The sequence below is a fragment of the Pungitius pungitius genome, chromosome 5, assembly GCF_949316345.1.
Source record: "Pungitius pungitius chromosome 5, fPunPun2.1, whole genome shotgun sequence".
Taxonomy (NCBI): domain Eukaryota; kingdom Metazoa; phylum Chordata; class Actinopteri; order Perciformes; family Gasterosteidae; genus Pungitius; species Pungitius pungitius.
The window spans coordinates 16021392-16032823 of NC_084904.1; the positions used below are offsets into that span (position 1 = coordinate 16021392).

Sequence of the window (11432 nt, forward strand, 5' to 3'; positions counted from 1 at the left end):
TTACCTGACAAGATGTCGACTTTGGAGAAGGCCATTAGCCCGGACCGCGTCACCAAATGGGTCAGCTCGTTGTATTGCAGGTCAGGGGAATTTAACTTCCTACATTTTTGATTTTTAAAATCGGTCTAACACTGTATTAACAACTCAGCTTTGTCCAGGTTAGGTATTGCTGTCGGATTAATTTCTAGATATTAGTCTTCTTTTTCTAGTACCAATTTTAGGGTATATATTCCAAAGTTCTCCATCAAGACTTCCTACAAACTGAATGATGTGTTGATGGAAATGGGAATGACGGACATGTTTGGTGAACGTGCGAATTTGAGTGGCATTTCATATGGGAACAAACTCTCAGTCTCGGAAGTAAGGACAGAAAGACACTTTGAATTGACACATATATTCTATATGCCGTGCATCTCTCATCTCACTCATCCTCCTTCACGCTGTAGGTCGCCACCAAGCAACCCTGGATGTCGATGAGGCCGGAGCCAAGCCTGGAAATTTATTTACAATTGAAGCGTTAAGAAGACCAGGCTGCAGGCTGTATAGTCCTACAATACGACCCACTTTCTGGAAGTTCAATCGTCCATTTATGGTTATTATCACTGAACGCAACAGAGAACAAATACTCTTGATGGGCAAGATTATTAATTCTAAAATTACTAAGCCTTAAGCTATCACTGATTGCGTTCAAATATATTTTTCAATCCACAAAGTAATCTGATGGCGTCAATACCTTTTCAAAAACAATATTATCAAAAGTAGAATGGAAATGCATGTTACGTTCCCTGCAGGTGTTAAGCAGCATAAACAAAACAAACACGAGGGAAATAAGGAAACTAGCAGACATCAGCGGATAGGGCAAACAGTAATCACAAATTTATTCGTCTTATATGAAGTCCCCAAAAACTCAAAGTTGCAAAGAAACAAAGGCAAAACAATAGGCCATAACGCATCGTGGGGGTTCCGTCTCGGACTGTCTTTCCGCGGCTGGTGGACTGCGTCCCTGCGGGGGGCAGCTAAAGCAGCCCATGCCTCTCTCCATGCACGAGCCCCTGGGTGTCCTCCAAAAGTTTTAAAGGGGCCAGCTCTGACCACGCACCCAATCGGCATGGACCATCAATTAAGCCTTCAGCTGGGCTGTCTGCAAAACACGGAAAGACACAGGCCACTAACAATGGTCAGGGACGTACCAATGTATCTTATTATATTATATTTTAAACAATATGCCAAATTATTGATCTTGTCATGTATTTTCTCCTATGTTCTGGACTCATGCAATCCGACCAGTAGCGCTACCAGGTAGAGTTCACCGTGTGCGAAGGAGCCGGCCATCCAGTCTGATCAGCTGTCGCAGGAAACCCCGATTGGGGATGACACCCCGGTTATCTTTCACAGCACAAATAGCCTCCACCAGGCTCAGGTCCTGCTTCAGCATCAGGTAAGCCAGGACCAGGGTGGCCGAGCGGCTCACTCCTACCTGACAGTGCACCAACACTTTGCCTGAGAATCAGAGAAGCATTGCAATATTCATTTGAAATCCAAATGTCTTACAAATCTCTCCTCTATCCCTCGTCTCACCTCCCCTGCCGAGAGCCATGTGGATAAATTCCGCGGCTGCCTGGAAGTTGACGCTGATGTCAAAGCCGCAGGAATCATGAGCCGCTATTCCCATGTAGGTGATCCCCATGCCCTCGTAGATGTCTGGCTGTGCTCCGCGTTTGCAGTGAGCTGCATTGAGGATATGAGTGACTCGATGCTTGGATAGATCTGCCAGGTTCTCTGCACTGTGTCTGACAATAGGTAGAATATAATGTGAAATGTTGCAGTGCTTTTTTTCTTGATTAACAATTTTCACGTGTTGTTGGTGATTGATGGACACGTTGAAGTTGCTTTTAGAAGTTTGAGGTGAACTTGTCCAAAGGTCTGAGCTGTGATTTCATGGCGAGGCATCCGTGGAAACTCTCTCACAGCACAACCCCAGTGATGCCATTTGTGGGATCTCAAGTTCCCTGAATCTGATTAACGATCAATAACAAATGGACTAAAGTCTAGACTTGTGCAATATTTGTAAAACTATCTGACCACTTTCTCTGTCGCAACACAATAATATTTAGAAAGCAACATACCATACCGTTTTTTTAAATGACCTCTCCTCTTGTTAGGTGAGAGTAAAAAGTATAAAATAAATATACACAATTGTGCAGAATAGTTTTGACATTGTCACGGTAACGACATGTTTCAGCAACGTGCTGTCCCATTTGTATTTACACCATGGCGTCCCCTTACTGTCGTTCATAGTCAACCATTCACAGGGCAAACGAGTAAATCCATGAGTTGCTGGTTTAAGGCCTTTGGTCAGGGGACATAGGAATTGGGCCCAAAAGATTTTTTTTAAAAGGATAAAAAGGTGATTTACTTACTGGTCACCAATGTAAAGCCTTGGCCAGACTTCGTCTGCGTGGCTGATGATGGCTTTGCCAGTAAACAACAGTCTTTCCAACTCAAACACGGCCAATCCAGGGGAACTCAGGTCAATTTCCACTTTGCGAGAAGGAGGTTTATCATTCCAAGACGCAGGAAGCTTGGATGTATAAGACATAGCTTTTTCTGTGGTGGTCTCTTGATTGACAAGTTTTCTAGAATGCAACTTCTAATTCTATCAGAAATACAGTTTAAAAGGTCACAAGCCAACTAGTAGCAGCCAACTGGTTTACTCTAGAGTATAGTAAAAAACAACAACAATCAAACAAGCTGTATGGAACCACTGTACCAAACTAGGCTGAGTTTAACAGCTTGGCTGATTCTAGTCTCAGGCTTCTTTCCCTCAGATGTACTCACCCAAGGGTTTCCTAAGGTTTGTGAGGCCATCTGACCCTCACATTAAATACAGCCTATGAGCCTCAAGCCCTCCGGGACCTGCGTCACGTTTTTGCATCAAAATAGCTGTCTATTTAAAGACCTGTATGCAGCCTTGCAGATGTATGGAGAGCGGAGGCATGAAGCAAAAGGAACTCGACCAAAAAAAACAAACAAAAGCAATTTCCTATTTTTTAATTGTATAACAGGAGTTTCTTTTTAAAAAGGAAATATGTTAATGTATCTGTTCCTATTATTCATATAGAGCTGAACAAATTATTGGAGAATTTGGCTTATACAATATAAAAGAGAAAAAAATAAAAATCCTTTTGATCACAGGTCAAAAAATATATAGACATTTAATTATTTCTCTATGTTCTCACTCAATAATTTAAAGACTTATCAGGCAAATATTCCCATCTTGTGTTGAAATCATGCATTACATCTTGAACTGTACAGGTACACTTCACTTTACCAAAAAGTTAACAGCACAGGAAAATGAACACATCAAAAGGTTTTTTTTTTTTATTCCATGCAAAGCTTTTGATTATATATATATATATTTCCTTTTCTGACTATATAAAACCAACCCCTGAAATATGGCACTTGTTTTTAATGTTTGGAAAAAAAACAAAAAAAACAGAAACAAGGTCCAAATTAAACACTTGATCCAAGTGCTGTGAACAATTGTCATTAAGCACAAAACATTTCTGAAAATGTTAAAGTACATACAGCAACTGATGGAATACTTTATTCTGAAATTACAATTCACCTTCCTGTGATGTAACTATGCATGTATAAACATACACACACACACACACACACACACACCCTCCAAGTGTTTAAGACAGTATGAAAAGAACATAATTTAACTTTCTTTTTCAAGTAATTCTCAAACTTCCTATGTATCTGTTATAACAGTAGTTCCTAGAGTAAAATACATGGCATTCATATGTAGGTCTGATTCTAGATCCACACTCAGGAAGAAATTTCATCCAAAATGGAATAACAAGGGGAAAAAAAAATCTTTATTTTTTTAAATCCATTATCTAATCTGCTACGTTTTAGGGGCCAATTACGCGCTTTTAGACGGTAGGACTGTAATGAGTGCTTGTCTAACATTGCAGTGCATGCATGGGAGCACAATTGAAAAGCAAAGCTTTGCACCTTTTCCTGCAGAGAATTGGAGAAGTGAAAATGGGATACTAAGTGTATGGCCTCTATTGGATGTGAGGACAACATCGTGCAAACAGATCCAAAAAAAAAAAAGTAGAATCAGAGTAAAACCAACCCACGATCTTGAGGGACAGCATGAATCTTAATCACAGTTTACAAACCACCAACAGTTGCAACGTGGCACTAAATCACCTTGTATCTCTGCCTTGCATTATGCTGGCAAAAGCACTACATTAAAGAGAAGCTGAGCAAGAGCGTCGGATCATGTAGCCTTCAGTGGGACTGACTGATGCTGCAAGTCGCTAATGTGTACAACCATCAGCATACACTTATAACACCATCATCTCATTTTTACCAGCATAATTGGGCCTTAAAAGGTTGATTCCAGGTAGCAATAATTGCTCTGCCTTGGTCTCAGGGCAATGCCACTTTTCATGGCATTGAATATGATGGGGATGGAAAGAACCTTAAGATAAAACAGCTCAGAGAGAGATCGAAGAGAAGTCAACCCTCATCGTGTCCATGGAAGATCTAGAAGAAGAAAACAGACGTAGTGACCCACAAACTAGTAAATAGGTCCAATTCAGAAGGCCTTCTTCTCCAGCTGGTCCAGAATGGCCTGGATCCTCTGTACAGCCTCCTTTCGGGCTTGCCGGACATTATCCTGTCCCTTTGTCTCCACAGAGTCCAGCTCCAGCAGCTCTTTGGTCAGCAGTTCCTCCAGACACCGATAACTCTTGTCAGACTTTTTGCCAACAAACTCATCAACATCCTCCTGGAGCAGTAGCATTCGGGCCATGACCTGCTGGACCGTAGCTAGGCCACGGTTATCGCTGAGGGGATGAGGTCCAGCATGGGAGGGAGCTGGAGCTCGGGGTGGGGCCGAGGGAGGGGGCTCACCTTGGGATGGATTAGGTTCCCCTCTCCCGGTTTTTTGGTATATTTGGGGAGGTGAACTTATTTCAGTAGGCTTTCCATTGGGGGCATTTATGGAGGGGGTCGGCCTGGGTTTAGGTCCCACTTGTGGAGCACGTTGGTGCAGCTGCTCCTATAGCAACACAAAAGAAAATGTTGTTATGATACTTCATAATCTTTGAGTGAATTGAAATTTTATTAACTTAAATATCTACACTGTGCGGAAACTGGCCTTTTTCTTTGAGATACATTCATTTAAAGTGGTTATGAAATTTCCCAAAATAGTGTTGAAACCCTTCCTAATATCTGTAAGGTAATTCACAACAACACGTGTGAAAAGCCACTTAAAATCTTTGTGTTAAAGTGACTTGACTCTTGAGATAACAGTAATTGGAGAGTTTGCATTATTAAACAATCTTGAAAACCCACATTGAAATGCAGTGGATGCAGACTCCTACCTTGGGCTGGTACGGTGGAGGAGCTCCACTTCCAGTCCCCGGCCAAGCCGGAGGATGAGGTGGACGGACAGGATTCCCGTAGTGGTTTTGTGGGGGGTGCTGACCTGCCTGCCATTGCTGCTGTGGGGGGGCATACGCACCGGAGTGCGCCCACGCATCGGCCTGAGGGTTCTGGTGGAGAGGCTGGCCGGTGGGGTACGGGGGGTTTGACGGCATGGCGTGACCACCTTCACTGTAGTGAGGGTACGCCCCAGGAGGATATCCAGGACCCTGGGAGTAGAGGCACCACAGAAATTTGTACTTTGTTTGTTTAAGGTGTGAACGTAATTTCGCTTCAGACGAAATTTGTAATACTTACCTGACTTTGTATTAATGTGTAAATCAGTCAGAGCCAAGGGTGCACTTAGGGTGCGTTCAAATGAACTCACCGCTTGACAGTGTGGACCAGGGTAGTGATGATGTTGGTGTTGGGAGTGTGGCGGCCCAGACGGCCCGCCGCTCTGCTCCGGAGGACAGCCCTGGTTGGGATAAGAGCCTGGAGCCGGCCTTTGAGTGTCAGCACAGTAGAACGGGTTGGATGGGTGGAAACCACTCGTGGAATACTGACTCTGTGCTGGGCTGTAGACACCATGGCCATTTGGATAACCTCCAGGCATTACCTACAAGGAAAGCACAAGAGGGTTTGATTTATCAGACATACACCATTGTGTGTGTGTGTGTGTGGGTGTGTAAACGCCTCATATGTTGCAGCCGACGGTTGGGACAATGTGAGGGAAAGGTGAAAGCTCTTAAGAGACTTAAGGATAAAGAGTACATTTAAAGGGACAGGTTCTCTTGCATCGGGGAGTTGTACCTGTTGATTGTACGGAGACTGAACGTCTGATCCCGAGGGGTAGGGATTTGCATAGTGTCCCGTGGAATGAGACTGGGGGTACCAGTAGTGTGAGGGGTAGCCCGGATACTGAGGGGCATCCTGTGAAGACAGAATATCAAATCGTGAGAGTTAATACTTTCGGAGGATATTTCCGTCCTGAGAGTGCAGGAGTACCATTTAAAAGTCGGAGTTGTCCTTGGGAGAAGCTGGCAGGCGTGTTTAAACCACATGCTTTCAACAGAACCAACTATCCCGGGAAATGCAGCAACTGAGTAAACAGTGTCAGTGCATCGCTTGCAGAGCCCGTTCAGCAGATACATACTGTGGAGCAAATCAGGCCGCGTTGGTCGTTTGAGGAATGAGATTTTCTCAGACATGTGCGATGCGACACAACTGCATTAACACCCAACGTTAGTACTATTATTAGCAGCGCCGACCCGTCCAGATAAACGGGACAATGTCGGGCGACAGCAGAACAAGCAGCACAGCGCTAACTGTTACATAATGCCAGCTAGCTCGGTTAGCCGTCCAGCTAGCACGGATAGCGCGGTACCACTGCGGGGGTAAGAATGTGTTATGTACAAAACCAGGTCATTTTATAACGATTAAGCACACTCGTGGAGAGGCAGGGGATTTGTCAAAGCCGTGTCCCCCACTTACCATGGTGTTATTCCAGTTTCCGTTAGTATTTTCCGAGTTAGCAGTCGAGGGCCAGTCGGGTTTTTGCATTTGATGAAGATGATGCACCAGCTAAACGCGATCCGCGGTAGCCGTCAAGTTGATTGCCATCGTAAAAGACAAAACTACCGCTTCTGATCCGAGCCGTGAGTTGGTCCACACTGTAAACAACAATGCGGCCGTTTCCACAGAAGTAGAGGTTGTCTGAATGGGATCAGTAAATGAAGGAACCGCACAAAGCGTAGGCAATCCCGTCCGGTGGCTTTCGTGAAGGGTAAAACGGAAGACCTCTGACTCTGCGGCTTTTTCATGGCACCGCGAATCGCGTTACACGGTGTGCAACATTTTACTCAAGCTACATAAAGACATGGGGTTCTATTATTATTATTATTTTAATTTGGGTATATATCAACTACCACAGTAGTTATCTAGCCACATAAACTAAAGCATTGAATTGTTCCAAATATATCACCGTCTACTATACACGATCTTTGTTGTCACTCATGCGTCGGTTGACGCGATAAACCAATGGGAAACACGTCATTAAATATTGTATTTTTTAATACAAACTACTATTTTAATATTTCTACATTCTGTCTTTGTTGGAAATGTAATTAAATAGGTTTTCTTCAAGCATCGGTCCTAAATATTTTGTGAATTGAGATTAAATTGTGTTGCAGCGCTTAAAGAGTTAAGCAGATACAGGAAGTGTATCCCGGGCGTGTATAAAGACGCTTCCTGTACGCCACTTGAAAGAAACATATTTTGAAACATTCATGGCTTGACCTTACATAAAGATACACGAAGCAAATTAAAACAAACAGCCCAAGATGAACTACGTACCAGGGACAGCCAGTCTCATTGACGACATCGACAGTAAGTCGGAGGCTCCGCTCCTTAGTAGAGGACGCGTTAGCTGAAACATCGTTTAAAGATGTGGCATCGTGTCTGATACAAACTGGATCAATTTGTTACCGTTCAATGTTGTAACTAGCATGCGCATGTTGTTGGTATCTTGCAGAGAAGCACCTGGTGTTGCTCCGAGACGGCAGAACACTGATCGGTTACCTCCGAAGCATTGATCAGTTTGGTATTATTTCATTTAATTATTTTTACTTGTTTTAACTCATGAGGTGAAAAACACGCGCCAAACCATTTCGGCTAATTGCACAGAGGCTCAATTGAGGTTCCCGCGGACCCTATTTAAATGTTGATGTTATTCTTCTATATATAACCATGTGCTTTAATGTTCTTCACATGTTTCTCTTCCCCCCCCCCCCCCCCCCCTCCCCCCCCCCTTTCAGCCAATCTAGTCTTTCATCAAACAGTTGAGCGCATCCATGTGGGGAAGAAATTCGGTGACATCCCCAGAGGAATATTCATCGTGAGAGGAGAGAATGTGGTGCTGCTTGGAGAGATAGTAAGTGAGCGTATCCTGTGTTTTGGTACATGGCTGAAATGACGCCGCATTACCTTTTCCACCAGATCAAACTCATGTTGTTCATGCATACTATTAGAAATGGGTGTTTGAGTCCTGTGGCTAAGGAGCTAAATGTGTTTGTTTGGAAACAACAAGTGAACACAGCGTCAATGAGTTGTTCATATTTTCACGTTTCCGTGCGGTTAGTCACTAAGTTACCAACTTAGTAAATACAACAGCTTGGAGGCTTTAACAAATCTTTTTAGTCTGAGCCTCCTTCATTTCGCAAACGCAGAATGAGTTGCATTGTAAAATTGCATGGTGAGATGTGATGTAATGCATAGCTTGTTAAAACATTCATCCATCTACCATGTTGATGCACTCTAAAATAAACAAAACTCAAAAGAACCCTGAGATATCTGAAACCTACAGTAAAATGCAACTCGTGCATGGCCACTTAAAGGTCTTGTTCAGAACAGTTTATGAGACTGAACCTTCCCTAATATAAGTTTTAGTGATCATCATGCGTCTGTAATGTGTTCATTTTTGTCATAGGTACTCAACTGTGAGTGACAAAAAATCCAGAAAATCACATTGTATGATTTAAAAATGTCTATATTTTGCTGTTTATTGCAAGGATTTTGGTCAACTCCTCCATTCAGACCTTCTCCAGATCCTTCAGGTTTCAGGGCTGTCGCTAGCCAACACGGACTTTCAGCTCCCAAAGATTTTCTATTGGTTTCAGCTCTGGAGACCTGCTAGGCCACTCCAGCACCTTGAGATTCTTCTTGCAGAGCCACTCCTAAGTGGCTGTGTGTTTCGGGTGGTTGTCGTGCTGGAAGACCCAGCCACGACCCATCTTCAATGCTCTTAATGAGGGAAGGAGGTTGTTTGCAAAGAGCGATACATGGCCCCATCCATCCTCTTCTCAATACGATGCAGTCGGCCCGTCCCCTTTTCAGAAAAGCATCCCCAAAGAATGATGTTTCCACCTCCATGCTTTACGGTTGGGATGGTGTTCTTGGGGTTCTACCCATCCTTTCTTCGCCCTCTAAACATTGCGAGTGGAGTTTAGCCCAAAACGCTCCATTTCCGTCTCATCAGACCACATAACCTTCTCCCATACCTCCCCTGGATCATCCAGATGGTCATTGGCAGATGGGCCTGGACATGCGCTGGCTTGAGCAGACGGACCTTGCGTTCGCTGCAGGATGCTAATCCATGCCGTGTGTTGCAAATGGTTTTCTTTGAGACTGTGGTCCCAGCTCTCATCAGGTCATTGACCAGGTCCTGCTGTGTAGTTCTGGGGTGATCCCTCATCTTCCTCATGATCATCGATTCCCCCACAAGGTGAGGTCTCTCATGGAGCCCCAGGCCGAGGGAGATTGACAGTCATCTTGAACTTCTAGTTACTAATAATTGCGTAAAGGCTGTTGCCTTCTCACCAAGCTTCTTGCCTATTGTCCTGTGGCCCATCTCAGACTTATACTATTTTATCCCTGGTGTCCTTACACCACTCTCTGGTCTTCGCCATTGTGGAGAGGTTTGGAGTTTGAGTGTGTGTGTGTGTGTGCGTGTGGAGAAGTGTAAACCTGAAATTTCAACAGGAGAAAGGGAACTCAATGTGTGGTTAATTATTAACAAGTCTGTTGACCGATGACATGCTCTCCCTTTCTCCTTAGGATATGGATAAGCCCTGTGACACAGTCCTGCAGCAGGTTTCCATTGAAGAGATTCTGGAGGAGCAGCGGTTGCAGCAGCAAGCCAAACAGGAGACGGACAAAGTGAAAATGCAGGCCCTGAAGGACCGAGGTCTTTCCATCCCCAAAGCTGACAACTTGGATGAATACTAACCTTGATTGCGTCTCTCAGTTTGTATCAGACTGATAAGTTTTATGTTGAGTTTACTTTCCCCCCCCTTTTTCTTACGTGGCTGCATCACGCTGGGCCTGTATACTGTATGGATTTGATTTGAATTTGGAGAAGAAAAAAGTGTGATGCTGCTCTCAGTTGTGCAGATCCTTCCAGTAAAATGAAAGAATCCTGTGTTTATGTAAGACCACCCTGTCTGCAAGTTAGCAATTATTTTCCAGCAGCACTTTCTATTTTGTCAGTAATGTGTCAAGCCTTTTTATTTGGAGAAATGTGGGCCGGCTATTGACAAACTACATGCTATGCTCCAATAAAGAGTTTAGTTTTTCATTATGAATGGCGAAATGTTGTGTTATCCTAAAGTGTGACCATATTGCCCAATCTGTATTTATTTTTATTTTTTTTAATCCCTTAGTAAGGCATTAAAGGATGAAGTGCAGTATTTGGGTACCATTGCATCCCGCGCGCCCTATTGATCCAGTGTTCCATGCTGCAACGTGACATCCAATACATGCAGTCTCTGTTAAACTTTTTTTTTTTTTTTTTTTTATCCCTCAGGGGAAGGGGGCTAATCAAGACCTGGGAGAGTAAACCGATTTTTCATAGACATCCCTGTCAAATATAAAGCAGTGAGTCCAAAGGATATCATCAGATAGCAGGGATATACTTTATATGTCCCTATCATTAAAAATAGGACTAAGAAGTTTGGTAAACTTGTGCCTTCTGCTTTCTTTGAGAATTTTTTCCCCCCAGAATTGACATAATTCTGGCGTGAGATAGTTAGACATTGTCTCACTGTCTGGTTGCTGTGAATCTGATGGATTCCACAGTCACGTGTCTTAAAACCTGCACAAAATTACCTAGCTTTTTATCTAAAAACGTGGGAAATGCTGATAAAATAGAAATATTTTTCCCCAAGATTCTGAAGCTTCTGTCGACTCTGATGACTTCATGCACGTGTGCAATACACACCCATTATAAAGTCAGAAACTTTTTTTTACGTTAAAGCATGGTGTGTCACTACGGATCAAAGATTAGCGACAGAGTAACATTCTTTGGCAGGGACCCTAAAACAAGAGGCATTGATCCCAATTCAATGTACCGTACTCCTCTTATTATGAAGTCAATTATGCGGAATTCCTACCACCAGGGGGCGATCTTATTCACACTTAACATCATAACC

The 11432-nt window shown here is 43.5% G+C and overlaps 3 protein-coding genes across 5 annotated transcripts; 1 reads left to right on the forward strand and 2 right to left on the reverse strand.

Moving 5' to 3' along the window:
• Positions 1-2: 2 nt before the first annotated feature.
• LOC119225208 (dual specificity protein phosphatase 26-like) lies at positions 3-2832 on the reverse strand. 2 transcript variants are annotated; one of them, XM_037482924.2, is made up of 4 exons: positions 2421-2832; positions 1579-1790; positions 1297-1500; positions 3-1141 (listed from the first exon to the last, which is right to left on the reverse strand). In XM_037482924.2, exons 1-3 carry the CDS (start codon positions 2597-2599, stop codon positions 1307-1309), a joined length of 585 nt encoding a protein of 194 aa, XP_037338821.2. In that variant the 5' UTR covers positions 2600-2832; the 3' UTR covers positions 3-1141; positions 1297-1306. The 2 variants fall into 2 exon arrangements, with proteins under 2 accessions (XP_037338821.2, XP_062418398.1); XM_062562414.1 differs by having other exon boundaries at positions 3-1500.
• Positions 2833-3036: 204 nt separating this feature from the next.
• bag4 (BCL2 associated athanogene 4) lies at positions 3037-7495 on the reverse strand. 2 transcript variants are annotated; one of them, XM_037482922.2, is made up of 5 exons: positions 6940-7495; positions 6259-6378; positions 5834-6064; positions 5406-5675; positions 3037-5080 (listed from the first exon to the last, which is right to left on the reverse strand). In XM_037482922.2, exons 1-5 carry the CDS (start codon positions 7006-7008, stop codon positions 4616-4618), a joined length of 1155 nt encoding a protein of 384 aa, XP_037338819.2. In that variant the 5' UTR covers positions 7009-7495; the 3' UTR covers positions 3037-4615. The 2 variants fall into 2 exon arrangements, with proteins under 2 accessions (XP_037338819.2, XP_037338820.2); XM_037482923.2 differs by lacking the exon at positions 6940-7495 and adding an exon at positions 6454-6923.
• A 163-nt stretch (positions 7496-7658) lies between these two features.
• Positions 7659-10964, forward strand: lsm1 (LSM1, U6 small nuclear RNA associated). Its single transcript, XM_037482926.2, has 4 exons — positions 7659-7833; positions 7979-8047; positions 8262-8377; positions 10060-10964. The coding sequence occupies exons 1-4, from the start codon at positions 7788-7790 to the stop codon at positions 10228-10230; spliced, it is 402 nt and encodes a 133-aa protein (XP_037338823.1). The 5' UTR covers positions 7659-7787; the 3' UTR covers positions 10231-10964.
• The last annotated feature ends 468 nt before the right edge of the window (positions 10965-11432 follow it).

Excerpts from the sequence above, each read along its gene's own strand:
- bag4 (XM_037482922.2), bottom strand. The coding sequence starts at position 7,008 with ATGCAAAAACCCGACTGGCCCTCGACTGCTAACTCGGAAAATACTAAC. Across the intron at positions 6,065-6,258 it reads AGTCTCCGTACAATCAACAG|GTAATGCCTGGAGGTTATCC; the intron begins GTACAACTCCCC and ends CTTTCCTTGTAG. Across the intron at positions 5,676-5,833 it reads CTGGTCCACACTGTCAAGCG|GGTCCTGGATATCCTCCTGG; the intron begins GTGAGTTCATTT and ends CTCTACTCCCAG.
- LOC119225208 (XM_037482924.2), bottom strand. The coding sequence starts at position 2,599 with ATGTCTTATACATCCAAGCTTCCTGCGTCTTGGAATGATAAACCTCCT. Across the intron at positions 1,791-2,420 it reads AGGCTTTACATTGGTGACCA|ACACAGTGCAGAGAACCTGG; the intron begins GTAAGTAAATCA and ends ACCTATTGTCAG. Across the intron at positions 1,501-1,578 it reads CATGGCTCTCGGCAGGGGAG|GCAAAGTGTTGGTGCACTGT; the intron begins GTGAGACGAGGG and ends TCTGATTCTCAG.
- lsm1 (XM_037482926.2), top strand. The coding sequence starts at position 7,788 with ATGAACTACGTACCAGGGACAGCCAGTCTCATTGACGACATCGACA. Across the intron at positions 7,834-7,978 it reads TCTCATTGACGACATCGACA|AGAAGCACCTGGTGTTGCTC; the intron begins GTAAGTCGGAGG and ends GGTATCTTGCAG. Across the intron at positions 8,378-10,059 it reads TGGTGCTGCTTGGAGAGATA|GATATGGATAAGCCCTGTGA; the intron begins GTAAGTGAGCGT and ends CTTTCTCCTTAG.